Raw genomic sequence first — 22422 nt, 5'->3', positions numbered from 1 at the left:
AAATAAAAATATTAGCAGCTTTTCTACATATTAGAAGCAAGTGACTTGAAAATAACAAAATACATGAGCGTGATTTTAGAAATAGAAGTAAGGAAGTTGCATAAAAAATGAGTTGTACAAATATGAGGAGAACATAGATTTACTTAGGGAAATACAACTAGGAATTTTGCTATTTAATAAATACTACTAGAACAAAATTACTATTTTGGTCATCTATTATTTCTAACAAATTACCCTAAAACTTAGTGACTTAAAACAATTATTTTATTAATTCTCACAATTTCATGAGTTGACTTAGGAGTTCTTACATTCCCTATGATGTTCGCTGAGGATGCAGTGTTCTGGGAGCTTGACTGGGATGGAATGGCCAAGATGACTTGGCCATTACAACTATGATCACATAGATGAAAGTTGATGCTAGCTGTCACTGGGAACTTAGCTAGTCCTGTGGACCACAACACCTATACATGGCCTCTACTGAGGCAAGGACTTCTCACAGCATGGCAACAAGGTTCTGAGAGGGAACATCCTGAGAGGAATTGAAAGCTGTGGGTCTTTTAAAGGCTAGGCCCAGGGACTTCCCTGGTGGCGCAGTGGTTAAGAATACGCCTGCCAACGCAAGGGACACAGGTTCGATCCCTGATCCGGGAAGATCCCACATGCTGCGGAGCAACTAAGCCCTGCGCTTTAGAGCCTGCGAACCACACTACTGAGCACATGCACAACAACTACTGAAGCCCACGTGCCTAGAGCCCATGCTCTGCAACAAGAGAAGCCACCACAATGAGAAGCCCGTGCACCACAATGAAGAGTAGCCCCCGCTCACTGCAACTAGAGAAAACACAGTGAATATACAGTATACTGGGTATATTTATATAGAAACTAAGTGAAAAAGGAATTTGAGAAGGAAACTGGAACTTTATCAAATGAAATAGAGAAATGAAGGCAGGTGAAAACAGAAGAACCCAACCTGAATCAGAATAGGTAAAGTTTTGAGTTCTAGGAAACACATAGAAGTGTCTGAGCACTGTTAGAATCAGGAGTGATTATTTTGAGCCCAGGATAAGACTGGTTTCCCTGCTATCATATATTACAGTTATTTCTGCCTCTGTTAAATGCAGGGAATGATTGCTCTGTATGGAAAATAGGGGCACTATGATTGCAAGTTTGCTTTTAGCTGTTAAGCTATGGGACCTATAAATTTAGACATGTTCCTGAAGAAATGATTAAATTGGTATTTTTGAAGGGCTATTATGTGGAACACCTTGGGGTGAAAGAGACAGGATGCTAGAGAAAGGAAGATTAGGTATAACTTTCACAGACTAGTTATGAACCAGTGATGGCTTGAACTGTGATATGCCATGCCATCCCAGTTCATATGCTGATATTTTACCTAAGTTCTGTGTATTCTCCTTAGTATTCTTGAATAGCTCTCAGATTTTATGATCTCCTGATCCTTTTAAAAATATTTTTATCCCATTTATTTCTTCGTTAATCCTTGTTTTCTAACCTTGCCTCACATTTCCATTCTGTATTTAAAGACCCATAAAATATGCGTATACCCTTATATGGCTTAGTGTCCCTTTCCTAATTAAGCAGTTTCCCTTCTTCTAGTTCATGGACTTTTAAATTTATTTTTAGACAGAGAGATAGTTTCAGAAAATCAGGATTTAGTTCCAAAGCAGAGAATTTCTGGAGAAGAATCATCCCATGCAGTGATTATGACAAGACTGACTGAAAATGGACATCCTCCTTTAGATGCCTGGAAAAGTGATAATTGGTTATATAAGAACCAGGAACACTGGGACATAAATTTGCCACAAGAAGCTTTCGTTCATAATGCAGTCTACACTGAGGAGGGAGACTTTGAATATAGTGAAAATAAGGGAAGTTTTGATGTTAAGTCAGTTAACTCAACTTTTGACACACAACAGGGAGTTCCTATGAGAAGGGGTTCCCCAAAGTGTGATCAGCTTAAAACTAACATCGAATTTAATTTAGACTCAGTAGGTAAGCAACATTCAGAATATAACGGAAGTGGGAATGCCTTGAACTTGAATACAAATACTCAGCACCCAAAAAGTCATGCCACAGTGAATTCCTATGAATGTTATCAATGTGGGAAGGCCTTCAGCCGCAGTTCGTCTCTTGTTCGACATCAAATCATTCACACAGGAGAGAAACCCTATAAATGCAATGAATGTGGAAGATTCTTCAACCGACGTACAAACCTTACTAAGCATCAAAAAATTCACACTGAAGCAAAGGCCTCCGAAGGCAATAAATATGTAAAACTCCTCAGTCAGCCTGAAGACAGTAATAAAAATCCAAGATTCTGTTCTGCAAATAATCCCTATGAATGTGTTAACTGTGGAAAATCCTTCACCCGGAGCTCCTCACTTATTCGACATCAAGTGATTCATACAGGAGAGAAACCATTCAAATGTAAGGAATGTGAGAAAACTTTCAACAGGAGTTCAAACCTGATTAAACACCAAAAACTTCATACTTGAGAGAAGTCCTATGACAGGAAGAATGTGGGATTATCTTCAGTCAGAACTCATTCAAAGTCCATGAATTTATTCTGGAAGGAATCCTGTGAATATAGTAAATGAAAGAAAATGTTTGTTGGAGATTATTCTTTAATTGATATGACTGAATTAATATGGAGATAAATCTGTTATTGGATAGAAATCTGAGGGAGCTTTTCCAGGCTTCAAATGAAGTCATAAGGGTTCAGAGTTAAACATATCCACATGATAGTGTTTGTCTGTCATTATTCCGATATCCATTACCATCATCTTTCCCTAGTTCATAAATGGAACCTATGGAATACTTATATTCACCTGATCTATTGATGAAGTAGATATTAGGGAGGAGCCAAGCAATACCCTTGGAGTTGACATCTAATAAAACTCAAACTTTCAGTCCTTATAAGAAGGTCACAAGAAACCAGGAACTCACAAGAATATATCCATAGAAAGACACTTCTAAGGACTCTGAATTAATGGCGAAGACCACAGTGACAGCCAGTTACTTCACACCTAGTAATATCCTTAGGTGTCCTCGTGTGGAGTGGGGACTGGAACTGGAAGAGGGTTTTCAACTGCAATGGTGGGTGGATGTGTTGTTAATCTACATGTATTCTCAATATCTGTATTTGTTGAAGTACTGTTTGGGATCTAGGCTTGAGAGACATCCATAGCCTTGGGCTGTCATTTATCCCAAACATTAAAAGGTGAACAGAGTGTCCTAATACTCTGTGTACCAGAACTGCCTCTTTTTTCTGTAAGCTACATCAGGATCCCAAAGGGTTCTTGAGACAAGATGTTTATCTTAATTTGCCCCCAAAGATTCATGCTGGAGACATTGCCAATGAATGTTGATGGTGACTTTTGTCAGAGTTCATATGTTATCCAAAAGCAGAAAACATATTCTGGAGTGAACCCCTATGATGAGTTAATAAATGTGAAAAATTATTCTATGTTCATTTGTTCATTCTTTACATCACAAGCTGTTAAATTAAGACAAAACCCTACACAAGTATTGATAATTGACAAGGAAATTCATATAAACATAAGGCAACTTGTGGAGAATCCTAAGAGAAAAACACTCTGAACATAGGAAATTCTTGAGGTATATAGTTCAGTCACTCATCAAAGCAATGACATGTTTAATATAATGGATTATGACATTCTCCTTTTAGGCATTCTGAGTCTAATAGTTCACCTTTTTTATAAGCTATACTTTTCTTTTGGCTGGTTGAAAGATAAAAGTACTATTTTCATTTGTTATCTTTTTTCTCAGCAGCTAGCTATTTGGGCCTAAGTGAAATACTTATTTTTACTCCTAAATCTCTATACTTTCCAAAAATTAAAAGATCTATATACTATTTACTAAGCTAAACATACTTAGATTCGAAGAAAACCCCTTTAGAGTACACTTAACATTTAATTTTTGCAGAAGAGTTACAGCCAGTTAACATCTTCCAGCCTTTTTCCGTAAACCTATTAATAAACATTTGAATTTCATCATGTGCATTCAAAGGCAGGTATCTAAGCTGAAACATGAAGAAAGTGAAAATTAGCTAGATTGTGTGTGGTGGAGTGTGGGAATGTTAGAAGAGATGAAAAAGGAGAAACAGTACAGAGCTACAGAGTGATGAGGGCATGGCATCAGGAAACACGTTCACTGACTGGAAAGTGGCACTGGAAAAGAGTGGAGCAGGAATACACAGAGGAGAAATTAGAGGGAAACTCAAAGGCCAGATCGTGAAAGGCCTTGTAAGCCACCTTAGAAGTTTGGACTTCATGCTAAAGCTAATGGCAAAAAGTGAAATTCCTGTCACCACAATTATTCAGTGCTCTGAAAGTGCCTGTTGGAATAATGAGAAAAGGAAAATAAATGGAAATTGGAAAGGAGAAAATCATTTGCTGATGATGTGGTAGACCATTAGGACAACCTAAAAAAATCAATTGAAAAACTTAAATTTAATAAGTTAATTCAGATATACTACATACACCCCACTTCCCTCAAAAAATACCTTGAATAAATGGAAACATGTTTCTGGATGAGAAGAAATTGTAGAGATGTTCAATCTCCCCACATTAAACCATTCTAATCAAATATTTCATTAGGAAGATTATTTCACCAAGTGATTATAAAGTTTATTTTGTAGAAGTAACAAGTTAAAATAGCTATATACCTTTTTATTAAAGGGGGATGATAAGAGGAGTCTTACTACTAGTAACATAGTGCAGTACTAACCTAGGAATTGACATCTCTGGGACAGAATTGATTGTAACTAGACCTAGATGTTTGTAAGAATTTAGCATGTCATAAATTATCACTTCACATTGGTGTGGAGAAAAGAATAGTTAATATTACATTTATATCATATGCAGGTATATTAATTAGGTGAATATATAATATAGGCTGATATTTATTAAAATCAAAAATTAAAAGTTGAACATCAATGAAAACTGGTCTAAAAAATTAGCTGCCAATTCATGATAAAAGTATAACCAATAAACATGGGGGAAAATACTATCTTCACCAATAATAAAAACATAACACTTGGGGCTAATAACATATGAAAGGAATATTAAAGCTCAGTTTTAGCAGGACTGTCAAAATGGCAACTCATAACCACTAACAGGAGTGTAAATAATTCCTACCTTTTTGGAGAGCTGATTTGACGTGTATGAAGAGCCTTTAAAAAGTCAGTACACAGAGGGAACAGATCAGGAGTTAAGGATTCAGGAACCTCAAGAATGCATGTGTTTCCCCAGAGGGCAGCACTGGATGCACAGTCTACAATAGGAAAGTGCAAGAAAGCTGCAGAAAGGACCAGGCATCCAGCTTACAAAGCAAGGGAGTAATTGCAGAGCTCAACCTGAGATAGCAAAAAAGAACAAGTATGACTCGAGAACCACCAGACTCAGCAACAGCAGCAGCAACAACAGTCACTGAGGAACTAGGTCGGAGATGAGCTAGGGGTGGGGCTTCCCTGGTGGCGCAGTGGTTAAGAATCCGCCTGCCAATGCAGGGGACACGGGTTCAATCTCTGGTCCGGGAAGATCCCACATGCCGCGGAGCAACTAAGCCTGTGCACCACAACTACTGAGCCCATGCGCCACAACTACTGAAGCCCACGCGCTCTAGGGCCCATGTGCTGCAACTACTGAGCCTGCACTCCAGAGCCTGCGAGGCACCACTGAGCCTATGTGCTGCAACTACTGAGCCCACGTGCCACAACTACTGAAGCCCACGCACCTAGAGCCCGTGCTCCGCAACAAGAGAAACCACCGAAATGAGAAGCCCACGTACCGCGACGAAGAGTAGCCCCTGCTAGCCGCAATTAGAGAAAGCCCACATACAATGAAGACCCAGCACAGCCAAAAATAAATTAAAATTAAATTAAATTTTAAAATAGATGAGCTAGGGGCAAGGCAAGCATATCACCCAGGCTCTCTTACATATACTTAAATATATCAATAAGCATTTAAATATTTGTCCATCTGTTTCATATTTAGGAAGCTGTGGTCAAGTTGTTATTGGCACAGATTCCTCTGGATCAAACAAAACACTGTTAATTCCTACCCTCCTGTAACTTATTGCAGTAATTATGACCCTTTGTCTCTAACACATGCCCACCATCTGTCATCTGCCACTTTTGAGTTATATGATTACCGTTAAGATCAAGAAACCCATTTCCATTGCAGCAATTTTCACCATCATCTCTAGCCTACACAGAACAGACACAGCAAAGCTCTTCAAGAATGTCTTTGCTCCTCTTTCAAAACATCCCTTAACTCTGGAGAAGAGAGTAATAATAAATCCTTTCCAATATTCCATCACCCTGCACCTCTGAACACTATTCTCTATGGTATTCGAGAAGTTATGTTATTAGAAGTAGGTCAAGTTTGATTCCAGGTTTTAATTACCCAGTTTAACAGAATAGGTTGCTCTTTCAGATGTTTAAAGCAACATGTTAAACTCCAGGTTCCAGATGTTTGCACCCATGACGATGAATTCAACCCAAATGTAACTTACATTTGGTCCATGATAGACTCCCACACTTTCTCTCCCGGCTCTTGCTAATGTAATTACTGAGGTCTTGTAATTCGTACAGTACTAATTGGTATCTCCTCTAGGAGCAGGGAATGCTTGCATTTTTTTCTATCAGGGTTAAGTTGGGATCTAAGTTTCATTATGGGCCTGGAGCCACTGACAGTGGTGGGGAAGCGCACTGAAGAGATGTGGTATCAGTTTGTGAGGCAAATGCTCCAGATGTAATCAAGAGTAAACTTGAATGGAGTGGAGGTCTGACACCCTCAAATAAGCAGATAAGGGATATCGTTGTTATTGACAAGAGAGGTTCAGAGGAATGGGGTGGCCGTGTTCTTAGCCTCACTGGTGTCTACCCAAATGCCTATCCATTGCTCTTCATCAGTTCTCTTACCATATCTCTGACCAGGTTATGAATTTAATTAGTGCTGCAATTTTGCAACCATTTCAGTCAGAGTGTGATTTGGTCCTCAGCCGTATTTGCCTTGCAGCCGTTGATAACAAGCGCTAAAAACTATACTAAAAAACCCAAAACAACAACAACAAAAAAACGGACAGACAGAACCCTAGGACAAATGGTAAAAGCAAAGCTATACAGACAGAATCACACAAAGAAGCATACACATACACACAAAAAGTGAAAAAGGAAAAATATATTAAAAAGAAGAGAGCAACCAAATCAATAAACATCTACCAATTATAATAAACTCTAAATACTAAACTAAGATAAACATAAAACCAGAAACCAATTAGATGCAGAAAGCAAACCCCAAGTCTACAGTTGCTCCCAAAGTCCACCGCCTCAATTTTGGGATGATTCGTTGTCTATTCAGGTATTCCACAGATGCAGGGTACATCAAGTTGATTGTGGAGCTTTAATCCGCTGCTCCTGAGGCTGCTGGGAGAAATTTCCCTTTCTCTTCTTTGTTCTCACAGCTCCCAGGGGCTCAGCTTTGGATTTGGCCCCGCCTCTGCGTATAGGTCGCCTGAGGGCGTCTGTTCTTTGCTCAGACAGGACGGGGTTAAAGGAGCAGCTGCTTCGGGGACTCTGGCTCACTCAGGCCGGGGGAGGGGGGCGGGGAGGAGTGCGGATGCGGGGCGAGCCTGCGGCGGCGGAGGAGGCCAGCGGGACGTTGCACCAGCCTGAGGCGCACCGTGCGTTCTCCCGGGGAAGTTGTCCCCGGATCCCGGGACCCTGGCAGTGGCGGGCTGCACAGGCTCCCGGGAGCGGAGGTGTGGAGAGTGACCTGTGCTCGCACACAGGCTTCTTGGTGGCTGCAGCAGCAGCCTTAGCGTTTCATGCCAGTCTCTGGGGTCCGCGCTGATAGCCGCGGCTCTCGCCTGTCTCTGGAGCTCGTTTAGGAGGTGCTCTGAATTCCCTCTCCTCGCGCACCCCGAAACAATGGTCTCTTGCCTCTTAGGCAGGTACAGACTTTTCCCCGGACTCCCTTCCAGCTAGCTGTGGCGCACTAGCCCCCTTCAGGCTGTGTTCACGCCGCCAACCCCAGTCCTTTCCCTGGAATCCGACCTCTGAAGGCGGACCCTCAGCTCCCAGCCCCGCCCGCCCCGGCGGCTGAGCAGACAAGCCTCTCGGGCTGGTGAGTGCTGGTCGGCACCGATCCTCTGTGCGGGAATCCCTCCGCTTTGCCCTCCGCGCCCCTGTTGCTGCGCTCTCCTCCGTGGCTCCGAAGCTTCCCCCTCCGTCTCCACCAGTGAAGGGCCTTCCTCCTGTGTGAAGACTTTTCCTCCTTCACAGCTGCCTCCGTGAGGGGCAGGTCCCGTCCCTATTCTTTTGTCTCTGTTTTTTCTTTTTTTTTTGCCCTCTCCAGGTACATGGGGAGTTTCTTGCCTTTTGGGAGATCTGAGGTCTTCTGCCAGCGTTCAGTAGGTGTTCTGTAGGAGTTGTTCCACATGTAGATGTATTTCTGATGTATTTGTGGGGAGGAAGGTGATCCCCATGTCTTAGTCCTTCGCCGTCTAGAAGGTCTCCTCCCAGCCGTTGAAAATGAGGAACTACTTAAAAACTGCCATAGGGACCTTTTGGTGATCCTCTTCTGTTTCTTAATTGTATGCTCACAGCTCTTGTTTACTCTTGTTCTCTGTTTATTCTTGAAGGTGACAGAGAAGCTAGATGGCTCCAAATTTTTAAAATCATTATTTTCATCATAGCAACTGAATGTCATAGCCACTTGATCTCTCAACACCTTGCCCTCTACCTGCACTTTTCTTCAATTCTGCCACTAGTGATAATTTGAGAAATCTCTATACCCTAAAATTAATTTTTTCCTCCAGCAAGGAGGTTATCTCTGTGCTGCTCCCAGTAACCCAATCCTGAACCCCATTTAGAGGATCTATTTTCTAGGACCACTTTGGTCCCAATAAGTATTTCAGTCTGGGTCCCAGCAGGAAACAGGTTCTAATTTTAAACTAATTTGATAATAGTTTAACAATCTGGGACTATTTAAAGAGGTGTGGACAGAGTTTAGGGAAACCACAAGAAATAGGGAAGTATTCCAGTGGTAGTAACAAGGGGGTGTTTTATTCCTAGGCCTGAAGAGGAAGAGGAAGGAGCCATCTCCAGAAACTGGAAGGGAGAAAGTCATGTAAAGAAGGCACTTTGGTAAGAGCTGTGACTTCAGATCTAGAAGAGCAGCCAGTCAAAATTAACCCTCCAGTCTGTCAGGGCTTCCCATTGGCCAAACCTAGTCAAAGCCAGAGGGCTCGGGAGCCTATTGATATAGCCCATTTAGGCCAGCCTCCCAATGTTGGAGAAGGATAGGAGTGGATTTAGAAAGGCAAATGGAAGATGTCTGATACAGGATCCAAAATGACCTGATGAGGGACTTTTAGTGGACCTTAGTCTTCCTGAATATATCTATGACTCACATCCTTGGGAGTCCAGCTCTCCTTGGACTAGCTTCTGTACCCAATTAGGTTATCTGTAGCATAAGTAGAAGTGTTTTTGTTTGTTTTTGAGATACAACTGACATATAACATTAGTTTCAGGTATACAACATAATGATTCATATTTGTATATATTGTGATCACAAGAAATCTAGTTAACATCCATCACCACACGTAATTTTTTTTCTCATGAGAACATTTAAAATTTACTCTCAGCAACTTTGAAATATACCATACAGTATTATTAACTATAGTCTCCATACTATACACTGTGTCCCCAAGACTTACTTATGTTATAACTGGAAGTTTGTGCCTGTTAACCACATTCACCCATTTCACCCCCCCTCACTCTTGACAACCACCAGTCTGTTCTCTGTATCTATGAGTTTGGTTTTTTTGGGGGGGCGGTTAAGATTCCACATATAAGTGAGATCATACAGTGTTTGTCTTTCTCTAACTTATTTCACTTAGCATAATACCCTCAAGATCCATCTGTGTTATTGCAGATGGCAAGATTTCCTTCTTTTTTATGGCTGAATAATATTCCATTGTGTATAAATATACATACTGCATCTTCTTTATCCATTTATGCATCAGTGGACACTTAGGTTGCTTCCATGTCTTGGCTATTGTAATTAATGCTGCTGTGAACATGGTAGTGCAGATATCTTTCCGATTTAGTGTTTTCATTTTTTTAGGATAAATACCCAGAACTGGAATTGCTGGGTCATACATTAGTTCTATTTATAATTTTTTTAAGAACCTCCATGCTCTTTTCCATGATGGCTGTACCAATTTACATTCCCACCAACAGTGCACAAGGGCTCCCTTTTCTCCACATCCTTGCTAATACATATTATTTCTTATCTTTTTGATAGCCATTCTAATAGATGTGAGGTGATATCTCACTGTGGTTTTGATTTGCATCTCCCTGATGATTAGTGATGTAAAGCTCCTTTTCATGTACCTTTTGTCTTTGTAAAAACGTCTATTCCAATCCTCTGCCTATTTTTTAATTAGATTGTCTGTTTTTGCTATTGAGTTGTGTTTACATATTTTGGATATTAACCCCTTACCAGATATACTGTTTGCAAGTATTTTCTCCCATTTGGTAGGTTGCCTTTTCATTTTGTTGATGGTTTCTTTTGCTTGGCAGAAACTTTTCAGTTTGATGTAGTCTCACTTATTTTTGCTTTTGCTGCCTTTGCTTCTGGTGTCAAATCTAAAAAATCACCTCTAAATCTGAAGTCAGATAAAACTATGAGTTGCTTAAAATGTACATCCTGGTGATTTGATACATATACACTGTGAAAGGATTCCCCCCATCTAGTTAATTAATACATCACCTCCAGGCCAGCCAAACTTCTTGAAGGTGTTGTCCATACTGGCTCTGTACTGATGATCCCACTAACATATACCAGTACTTTTTTCAAGTTTGTGTATTTCTTTGAATAAAAAAAAGTATTTCTATTGTTTGCACTAAATTATGACTGGATTATGAACAGTGGCTCTGACTGGGATCTTAATAGATGTGATCTTTGAACTTAGTAATTTACCAATACTAGTTCTGCTCTGTCAATTTTCTCCAAGGATCCTTTGATATTCAAGTTGATTTCTCTTGCCCTCATTACTTCATTTTGACGTTGTAATGACTGAAATAGGTTATTTCTTAAAAGAAGGATCTACTATTGTTTGTCAGAGACATTAACTAGGTACCAGTCTAGCAAGTGAGGAAAATCATAAGAGATATCACTTACTAAATATATGTGACAATGAGTTTAGTGGCTAAAAAAACAGTTTCTGAGAAATAAAAATACATAGGACTAGTGTTTTGATTTCCTTTTTTTAATGAAAATGCTTCTTACAAAACATTTCATCCCCAATATAGTCTTAAGAGATATGGAAAATCAAACTTCTAGGTTTTAATCCTGGATTTGCTACTAATTTGTCCTATAACCAGTTATTTAACTTGGGACTCTGATTTCTCACCTGAGAAGGGGGATAACTGGCCCACATTTTGATTGTTATACAGCTCAAATGAAATAATATATTACTTATTACTGAAGTACAAGAGTTGCAAATGAAATGCAAATATATAATTTTCATTATTATTAGCACTCAGTGATGTAGCAGTGTTTGGCTCATGGTAATTGCTCAAAAGTCACAGCCATTATAACTATAATAATTGACCAAAGAAGCAATAGCCTGGCTCAGAAATTAACAATCAACCCTCCAAAACATCAAATGCAATAAATTCTAGTTCCAGGGATGAAGGATTCCTCAACTGTATGTGTTCAGGCTTTCTAAGAGTCAAACTTCTTTTTCTGTGGAAGAACCTGTAGCACCAGAATTCATCATAGATAGAGCAGTTCATGTTTAGACAGGGATAAATCCCACCTTACCCCACCACCTACTTTAATATATTGATATTTTCAATTATGAAATGGTTGGAAATTTTCTTTCAAAAGGAGAGAGGCATGCCTTTATTTTTCCCATCTATCATTGAACCAGGAAAGGAAGGTAACAACTCTTGGAGACCTATTCAGAGCTAAAATATAAACTATGGAAAAATCCATTCAAAAATCCTGTGCCTGTGTTAGTACTCTCAAATATCTGAATGTGTGTGTCTGTGTTTATACATGTGCATGCAGGCTTACCAAGGATAGCAGATACTGACTAGATCAAAGCAGTTATTTCTAAAACAACAAAATCCAGCAAAAACTAACACTTGGGAGCATATTCACCAGTTGCCTGACAGTCTAAATGTGGGTACTGATGGGGATCTGCCCAGGTGGAAGACAGCAGGAGAGCAAAGGGGGCCTTTTGCCCACTGGAAGATAAAACCAAAGATATCTGGTCTAATACTAAAATATAGGCATAACTTGGAGATATTGTGGGTTCGGTTCCAGACCACCTCAATAAAGAAAATAATGCAATAAAACGAGTCACATGAATTTTTTTTTTTTGGTTTCGCAGTGCATATGAAAGTCATGTTTACACTATACCGTAGTCTATTAAGTGCACAATAGCATTATTTCTAAAAGAAACAATATACAGGGCTTCCCTGGTGGCGCAGTGGTTGGGAGTCCGATTGCTGATGCAGGGGACGGGGTTCGTGCCTTGGTCCGGGAGGATCCCACATGCCGCAGAGCGGCTGGGCCTGTGAGCCATGGCCGCTGAGCCTGCGCGTCCGGAGCCTGTGCTCCACGGCGGGAGGGGCCACAGCAGTGAGAGGCCCGCATACTGCAAAAAAAAAATATATATATATATATATATACATACCTTAATTTAAAAATACTTTATTGCTAAAAAATGCTAACCATCATCTGACAATGCAGGGTTGCCACAAACCTTCAATTCGTAAAAAACAAACCAAAAAAACCCTCATCATTTGTGAAGCACAGTTAAGTGAGGTATGCCTGTATGAATGTCATAGAGGAAACCAAGTAATTAAAAAGGACAGGAGATAGAAGGGTTGAGGGAAGAAAAGGAAGAGGCTATTAGAAGATTAAACTTCCAGGAATAACGGAATTTTCCTTTGTGTCTTCATGGGTACGAAATGGTAACATCTCAGTGGTTTTGATTTCTGAATGAAAATGTATAACTTTTTGGAATTAAAAAAAAAGTCTAAATCAATATTCTGCATCAGCTCCTACCTGTTTGGCTCTTTGATCCTAAAATAATTCCTTCATGTTCACTATTTAGTGGATAACACAAAAGTGGGAGAGAAGGCTGACATGAGGACTACCTGCACAGTGACTTGCTTGATGCTGTTTTCAAGTTTTATTTCTTGTCAATTGCATTATGAATATAAAAAGAGTACTAGTTTAAAGAGGAAGGGAATTTTTCAATCAGGTTTCTCTTCCTGTGACTCAGTTTTCATATAAAAGCAACTGGAAGGCTTCCCTGGTGGCACAGTAGTTGAGAATCCACCTGCCAATGCAGGGGACATGGGTTCGATCCCTGGTCTGGGAAGATCCCACGTGCCACAGAGCAACTAAGCCCATGTGCCACAACTACTGAGCCTATGCTCTTAGAGCCCATGCTCTGCAGCAAGAGAAGCCACCGCAATGAGAAGCCCACATGCAGCAGTGAAGACCCAACACAGCCAAAAAAATAAAGGAAAAAAAAAAGCAACTGGGAATACTACTTCTGTATGGGGCACGTGTAAAAATTTTAATGGATTCTTTGTTCCTAAACCCCAAAATTCTAAATTTTTTTCTCTCAATGGACTTGAAATCATTTTAAGATGTGAAGTTATGATGATACTGTCTCTTCAACAGTATCCATCCCTTAAACATTTATAGTGTGTCAACACTGTGCTAGAAGTCAGAAACACTACAGGAACTCCTAATGCCTATATAGAAGGTACTATAGAAATGATGTGAAAGCACAGGATTCCAGAGACCAGATATGACAATGTTTAAGCCTCCAGCATGGGGACAAGATCTCCGAGATGACTCTGAAACTGCGTTTCCAGATGGAGAAGAAACGCTTACTGACCTGAGTCCTAGCTATGAAGGGATCCATCCCTCCTTTTCTGTTCTCTTCCCCTAGGGAAGGGCAGAATGGTGGGAAGACGGCCGGTGGAGTGTAGGGACTGTCACTTTTGTAGTCTGAAGAGGTCAGCTTCTCTAGAATAGAGCGCTGTAAACCAGCTCGGACCCCCACCCTCTCCAGAAATTAGGCGGATCCCAAACCATTCGCACCAGCTCCCAGAATAAAGTTGGCCTAGCTCAGCCCGGAGTGGTCTGAGCTCACTGCTACCGCGAGAGCAGTAGGAGTTCCGTATGAGCCTTAAGAGATCTTCACTAAGAGCGTGTGCAATTGGTAGCTTCAGCCTATCAACAAAAATAAGAAATCAAGCTAAACCTGTGCTTGCCCTCAGGAGTCCCTCCAGTCTGAGAGTTGGGCAGGCCTGAAGGCTCGGACTGCTTGCCAAGGCAGTAAGGATACTTGAGTCCTCACCTAAGAAACAGTCTAGCCACTGCAGCCTCTGGACGTATTCCGCTGGGAGGCACCACCCCTTGCGGCCCCGGTGGAGCGGTTTGGCACCAGCACACTCCGCTGCTGCGTTAGTCCTCCTGCTGTAGAGCAGTGGGGCTTTCCTGGCCAAGTCGCTCATGTATTCTCTGCGGATCCCGGAATCCACACATTTTCCCATGAAAACTGGGGAACTGTTTTGTCCTTTGGGCTTCTCTTCAATTGCTATTAGAAGTGTCTAGTGACCTCTAGTCTCCAGTACTATGAAACAGATTTGCCATTTGGTGCCTGGAGACTTGGTGAGATTTCCAGCTGGGTCTCACCACTTGGTTTCCTCGGGCTAATCGTGAGCCTTTCCAAGCCACGATTTTTCTTGACTATAGAGTGCACTTAGTAGGACCTTTCTTGACGTGATTGTGAAATTAAAATGACGTTAAACTTTTGAGAAGACTTCCCGGCAACAGGGTCCTGTGAAAATCAATAGTTTACTATGTAGTATGCACTATTCTAGAGATACAAGTTCACAAGAGATCTTAGGACTCTTGTTATCTCAACCCTTTTAATTTACAGCTAAGGGCTTCCCTGGTGGCGCAGTGGTTGAGAGTCCGCCTGCCAATGCAGGGGACATGGGTTTGTGCCCTGGTCCGGGAAGATCCTACATGCCACGGAGCGGCTGGGCCCGTGAGCCATGGCCACTGAGCCTGCGCGTCCGGAGCCTGTGTTCCGCAACGGGAGAGGCCACAACAGTGAGAGGCCCACGTACCGCAAAAAAAAAAAAAAAAAAGGAAACTGAGGACTTCCCTGGTGGCATAGTGGATGAGACTCTGTGCTCCCAGTGCAGGGGGCCTGGGTTCGACCCCTGGTCAGGGAACTAGATCCCACATGCATGCCGCAACTAAGAGTTCACATGCCACAACTAAGGAGCCCACATGCTGCAACCGAGGAGCCCGTGAGCCACAACTAAGGAGCCCGCCTGCCACAACTAAGACCCGGCGCAACCAAATAAATATTAAAAAAAAAAGAAAAGGAAACTGCCTCCTACTATCAAAACTCATTGACACCACCTCGTTGTCTTGTCTACTATATGGCCTCATGACCTCCATTCTTGCTCCTCTTCCCCTCACTCTACAAAATATCAGTCTCTGGATATCCAGTCACTGTTGTTGAAGTCTTTTCCAAATGACATACTGTTGTTGCTTTGTTTAAGATTCTTTAATGTCTCTCCATGACCATGAGAAATTTTTTAGCTTGGCACAATAAGTCCTTCATGACCTGGCCATCCTCTAACCTCACCTTTCGCTTTTATACTTTATAATCCAACAATGTCAAGTACTTAGCTTTGACATTGTTGTCAGGTACTTTGACATTACTTGTAGCTGGCTGTATACATCATGTAATTTCATTATTCCATTTCTTTGCACAAATTATACCTTCTGCCTCCTATCTTTTAACCCAATAACTGAATATAGAAAATCATTATAAAAATTAACTAAAATAATTGAAAACTTCATACATAAGTACATTTATGGCAGTTCAATTCATGATATAAAAATTCAAACAGTCTAAATACCCGATAATATAGCGATAAGTACTATGGTATAGCCACACAATGGAATGTCATGTAATCATTAACATTTTAAATAAGTTGTATGTAAAATTTTATTTTTTTTAAATGACACCAATAAAAATATAAAAAATACAGAAAAGCATGAAGAACATAAAGATAACCAAATATCCTCTCAAAGAAACCCACTAATAACATTTTTGTATACATCCAATGTTTTCCCCATGGAAATATCTGTATAAATATAAATAGAATCTTACCCCATAGAGTTCTATATCTTGTACTTTTAACACCATAAGTATATTTTTATTATAACACTCTTGGAAAATATAAGTTTTAATGACTGCATAAGATTACATCATGTAGATGAACCATAATTTATATGACTTTTCCCCTATTTAGGGGGGAGGGCAGCATAGAAATATTATAATAAATATCTGTGTACGTTTATCTGTGTACGTGTTCTAATGTGGTTCAGAATGCTTAGCCCAGACCCACCACTTTCTGGAGAAACCTATTTGAACATCAGCCCTTACAACCATGTTATATGCCTTATCACTTCATCCCTGGGCATGTCTGAGAGCACCAGAGTGAACATCTGATACAAAGCAGGCCAATCCAAAGGCTTACCGGTAGCCTATAGTTTGGCCTGGTCTCAGACTTGTCAGGAGGTAGTAGTTATAAGTTGAGCCAATCATCTTCCCCTACTCAGAAATCTAAACAGAGACCCAGAAGTTACAAGTTAGTGATGGGCAATAAAATTGAAAACAATATATTCAAGGATGTGGTGGCAATTATAAGCATACACAGAGTGAGTAAACAGGAGGTCAGTCTGTAGAGAAGAGAGGAATAACCAAAGAGAAACAAAAGTTCTTGAAAGAGTAGCCTCCTTGTCTAATGGCTTTCTACGGCAAATTCTCATATTGAAGCTTCTGTCCTAGTGTTTTCTTTTTCTTTTTTGGTGAGATTTTAAAACATAATGTTATATAACTCAATTTTTATATGAAATAACTTAAGTGGATCTCTGTTCTTTGCAAATAGAACTACCCTAATAACACAACAATGTAAAGCAATTATACTCCATTAAAGATGTTTAAAAAAAAAAATGAAGTACCCTAATAGAGTGTAACTCTATTTCCACAGGATATACACTAGATATGAAATCACTATAGGACAAAGAATAATAACAATTTTAAGGCTTATAATTGGCCAAATAGCTTTACCAAAGCATGTCAATTTACCCTCAACATAAGTAGTGTGTAAGTATCAATCATTCTGTACTCTCACTAAAAATAACTATTACAATTTTTGTTAATGATAGTGGTATTTTCATTGCTTTAATCTGTTGACGTCCTTTGCCATTTTTTAAAGTTGGTGTCCATCTCTTGTATTAACTTATAAAAGTTCATAACTGTCCTAATCAGGGCAAATATTTTCCCTGTTGTCTTGACTTCCATATGTTCTTAACCTATAGTTTAAATTTTTTTAATGTGGTCAAATTCCTAGGTATTTTTTCTGAGTTCTTCCATTTCATCAAACTCTCAAAAAATGCATGTGTGTTTTCAACCATGGAAAAACCCACTTTGGTGAATTTTAAACATTTTATGTTTAAAATGGTAGAACCTCCTCTAAAAGAAAAAAAAGAAAGAAATCTTGTGCTAATCTTGAACGTGAATCAGAAAAGATGCATGGGGTTAACTTGTGGCTTTGTTTTTGATGAACCAGGCTTCGTGAAACCATATGGAGGTTCATGGAACACAGCTTGAAAACCTGTGCTTTAATCAATATATATTAGATCAGTATATATGATATAGGTCATGAGACGAAAGCCTAATTTTATTTTTCACGAAAGAGTTAAATAATTTTCTCAGCACCATTTACTGAATAATCCTTCTATACATAAATCTTTTATCATATGTAAAGTATTTAAGCATATCTACTTAATGTTTTATATATATATATGTAATCCATATACTGGTTTATTTTTAAGCTATTTAGTAATAACTGAGCATCCTGAACATTTTTTCAAATGTACAATCAAGTTCTCAATATTTTAACTTCAATATATCATTTATTATATGTTAGGGCAATCTCATTAATCTTTCTTATAATTATCTTTGCTCTTCTCCAATATCTATTTTTCTTAAAAGACTTTAGAATACTTTTTTCAATTTCACATCTCATTGGGATTTTGATGAGATTGGAAATAAATCTATAAATTAAGAACATCCGCTCTATACAAGTCCCTTTATTTTCAATTAAATGTTTTGTTTTTCATTATTTTCATTCTACATTTTTGCTATTTGTTCCTTTTAATTTAGTATTTCAAACCCTTTTTTGCACCCATTGTATTTTTCTGATTATTACAAGAGTTTAGGAAACTTGGTTTTTATATTATTACCCACCTTAATGGGTTTAATCAGTTCATTTAAAATTAACCTTTAAAAGTATATTGTAGGCATGCTTTTGTTTGCCTAATAAACATTTGCCTATTCTTTTATATCAATAAATCAATATTGAGCAATCAGTCAATTGAAAATTGGTCAATTGACCAATATCATTTTGCTTTAATCTTTTCTGTTGTAATAGCATATAAGTAAAATTTTAATTCAATCAAGGGTTTTCAAAACTTTTTAAGGGGAGATTTAACCTATTTTGATAAATTTGATTTCCTCTCACCTTGATCCATGTTCTCCAATTTTTTAGATCATCTTCATGTTGTTTTTGTTTTCTGTCTTTTGCTATAGGCACTGAATATTCTTTGCTTTTATCTTCTCTGTTTTGAAAGAAATATGTTTTTAGTTATTTTAGTTGCAATTTCTAACTTTGTAAAAAAATATTTAGACCTTTATTTCTAGAGTTGTTAAAGTCAAGAAGAAAATGTAATGAATCCATGCTATTTACGGTCAGAGATGTAGCACACTTTCTTTTGCTGTCCTTCCCTCATTTGGTAGCCAAATTTAGCAAATAAAAACACAGGGTGCTGTTAAGTTTGAATTTATATGAACAAATAATTTGTTAGTATAAGTTCCATGCAATATTTGGGACATACTTAATACTAAAAAATTATCATTGTATATCTGAAAATCATACCTAACTGGGTGTCCTGGATTTTATCTGATAACCCTACTTTCCCATCCAGATTTTAACATATAATGCTTCTATACTCAACATTTGTATATTAAATATTTTCTTGTACAACTATTTAATAGTTTTGAAGTTTTGTAAACAAATTAACAATTATTCAAGACTTAACTGCATGTTTAACTGATTTTAGTGTTTGTTACCAGTTCTTTTATACTATGACTTCCACATTCTTGAGCTCTCTTTAAGAAAGGTACATATTTGATATGTTTTCTGTTTTCTTATCTAATTTGTTACCTACAAACATAAAAGACAATTTAGTTGATAAGATAAACTATGGGCGATAACATTTTTCAGCCTCACAATTCTGAAGGTGTTATTCTGTTGTCTTTTGACAATTACTGTTGCAGAGGTCTTTATCCATTTTCCCTCTTTGGTTTTTTTAGAAAACCAGAATTTTTCCACACCTCCTAGTGTCTGAACCTATGAATAAATGTGGAAAACTGGGAAGGGGAATGGGTGAGAGTGTATTATGGTAACCTCATAGTGCAGCACCCCTGCAACAAAAGGCTGGTTCTTGAGTTTTCTGGGTGACAGAAATAACATCTCTAAGATACCCTATCTTGGATAAGGGTCATACATTGTTTTCCAAATTTACTGGCCCTTTAGTTAGTTCTTCAACATTTGAGAACTTGTTGTCTACCAGTTTGAGTTTCAAGTTTTGTGTGTTTTCATTTTTTTTCTGTAGCTTCTTAGGGACTTTACAGGTGAGTCAAGATGCTATTTCATTTATAGCTAGCCAATTTCAATTCAAACCAAAATATAAGAAAATGTTTTGAAGTCAGTGAAAATATAAAATTGAACATACAGTATGACTTCATGCACATGAAAATGCACAGGAAAAAAGGCTTAGAATGAAACAGGATGAAAAGTTTTCTTCTTGACTCTTCTATATATTTTATAATGACTATGCATAATATTTATTGTAGAAAAAGAAAATACATTTTAATTTAAAATATCCTCCTAAGGATCTCCTCTTGAAGCAAATGATTTTTAGTAGGAATTAGGGGAAACAATAAATGTTGCTTGGGATTATTTGGGTTATTTACAGAATTTTCTTCCCAGCAGCATTTACTGGGCTTAAGGTGAAGCTTTGATTAAAGCTGTTATAACTAAATGAACAGAATTATAAGGCTGTTCTTCTGCAATTACTTTGAAGATGTGAATTCTGATCGAACCCCTTATAATACTCATGGCATTTATGAATCTTTTCTCCCATGTGGACTCTTTGATGAATTCGAAGAGCTGAGCTATGGCTGAAACCCTTACCACACTTAGCACATTGATAAGGCTTCTCTCCTGTGTGGACCCTCTGATGAATGTGAAGATTTGAGCTGTGACTAAAGCCCTTTCCACAGTCATCACATTTATAGGGTTTTTCTCCTGTGTGGACTCTCTGATGAATGAGAAGATGAGAACGCTGACTGAAGCCCTTCCCACACTGTTCACATTTATAGGGTTTCTCTCCAGTATGTACTCTTTGGTGAGTGTGAAGTTTGGAACTCTTGCTGAAGCCCTTCCCACATTCATGACAAGTATAGGGCTTCTCCCCTGTATGGACCCTCTGATGAATGCGAAGATCTGAGCTGTGACTGAAGTCCTTCCCACAGTCGTCACATTTGTAAGGCTTCTCTCCTGTATGCACCCTCTGATGGATTTGAAGATTTGAGCGCTGGGTAAAGCCCTTACCACAGTCATCACATTTATAGGACTTTTCTCCTGTGTGGACTAACTGATGGATTCGAAGATTTGAACTCTGACTGAAGCCCTTACCACACTCATCACACTTATATGGTTTTTCTCCTGTGTGGACTCTCTGATGAACATGAAGTACTGAACTCCGACTAAAACTCTTACCACACTGATCACACTTAAAAGGCTTCTCTCCTATGTGAAGTCTCTGGTGAATGTGAAGTAATGAATTTCTACCGAGGTCCTTATCACACTGCAGTCTATAGAGTTTCTCTTCTGTGTGGACTCTTTGATGACAGTGAAGACTGGAGATCTGACTGAAGCTCTTACTACACACATTACATATATAAGGTACCTCCCCTGGGTGGACTCTCTGATGAAAGTGAACACCGAAGCTCTGACTAAAATTACTGGCACCTTCATTACATCTGTACGGCTTCTTACCTATGTGGATTCTTGGATGTCTGTATAGGTCTGATCTCTGAGTGAAGCATGCTGTGCTGATGGAGCATGGATACAACTTTTCTCCAAGTTGATTTCTCTTGTGAACACACTGTGAGTTCCAATAATAACTTTCTTTACATTTATTATATCCACAGTATTTCTCTTCCACAGAGCCTTTCAGCAGGTCATTTTGGCATATCTCCCCAATGTACTCTGGAAGGGCTTCCTCTCCTGGGATATAAGAATGCGGACCTATGAGCTTCTGTTTTCTTTCCACAGAGAGATTTTTCCTGGATATGACAACATGGTATCTGCGTCCTTGAAAACCACGTGAATCACTCACATAGATTTCTCTACCATTGTCTTCAGTGTGTTTTGTTTCTAAGGATTGACAAGGTATAAACTTCGTATATTTTAAGTTCCTGGGAATTTTACCTTCAAAAGTCAGTTCATAGTTCCCAAACCCTGGTCCTTGTGTGAAGAGTATTAACCACTCTTGAGAGTGAGAAAGGTGTTGCTGCTTTAGGTCTTTGGAATCTATACCTTGAACCATTTCCACATAGATCTGATTATCATATATCTGAGTGCTGGCATTCCTCCAGCCTTGCCAGCAGGAAAGATGTTCATGTTCAAAATATCTGAATCTTTCTTCTTGGAGTCTGTAGCTCTCTTTCCAGTTTCCTAGAAAAATAAGCAGATAACCCAGTGGTAAGATGAAAGCTGTGCTTAAAAATTTCCAAGTATCTCAATCAACAAGCTCCAGAATTACAGGAATATATGTGTAGGTGCAAGTGGGAAAGAAGTGTTATGACTTAGGCTGCTCCATATTTGGGTGAGGAATTCATTTGTTTTTTCATCCATAGATGTATTCATTCATTCAACAAACATATCTTGAGCATCTACTACTTACCAGGTACTGTTAGAAATAGAAGAGAAAGCCTGACTGGTTTAATGGAAATAGTCTTAAAGACTGAGATTTAATTAGATTACTCTATTTGGGACATTATTGTAAGAAATAAAATATTGTTTCTATTTTTCTGTTCTAAAATAGTATAGTAGATTGTGGGAAAAAATTCTCTACTTTATCTACATCTTTGAGTGTTCCCCTTACACAGTGACTC

The 22422-nt window shown here is 39.0% G+C and overlaps 2 protein-coding genes across 8 annotated transcripts in view; one reads left to right on the top strand and one right to left on the bottom strand.

The window, feature by feature from the left end:
* The window catches only part of ZNF215 (zinc finger protein 215), a 149249-nt gene extending 145853 nt beyond the window's left edge, over positions 1 to 3396 (top strand). For all 5 annotated transcript variants that reach the window (XM_060303571.1, XM_030831256.2, XM_030831251.2 and 2 more), the window contains one exon: positions 1642 to 3396. In XM_060303571.1, the coding sequence (XP_060159554.1) occupies positions 1642 to 2513 (872 nt within the window). In that variant the 3' untranslated portion in view covers positions 2514 to 3396. The remainder of the gene's footprint in view (positions 1 to 1641) is intronic.
* Positions 3397 to 11319: 7923 nt separating this feature from the next.
* Positions 11320 to 22422, bottom strand: part of ZNF214 (zinc finger protein 214) — a 28764-nt gene continuing 17661 nt past the window's right edge. Inside the window, exons 4-6 of one of the 3 annotated variants that reach the window (XR_011377623.1) lie at positions 20435 to 21982; positions 18701 to 18797; positions 11320 to 12717 (exon numbers count right to left, since the gene is read on the bottom strand). Coding sequence is in view for 2 of the 3 variants with exons in the window: in XM_060303565.1 (XP_060159548.1) it covers positions 20292 to 21982 (1691 nt within the window). In the remaining variant the exon portion in view is untranslated. Of the gene's footprint in view, positions 12718 to 15254; positions 21983 to 22422 lie in introns of those variants that run through there. The other 2 variants (XM_070046152.1, XM_060303565.1) reach the window with 2 other exon arrangements.

This window comes from Globicephala melas, chromosome 8, assembly GCF_963455315.2.
Source record: "Globicephala melas chromosome 8, mGloMel1.2, whole genome shotgun sequence".
In the NCBI taxonomy this organism is placed as follows: Eukaryota; Metazoa; Chordata; class Mammalia; order Artiodactyla; family Delphinidae; genus Globicephala; species Globicephala melas.
Note: the sequence above shows the minus strand (reverse complement) of the source record. Positions and strands in the feature narration are given on the sequence as shown.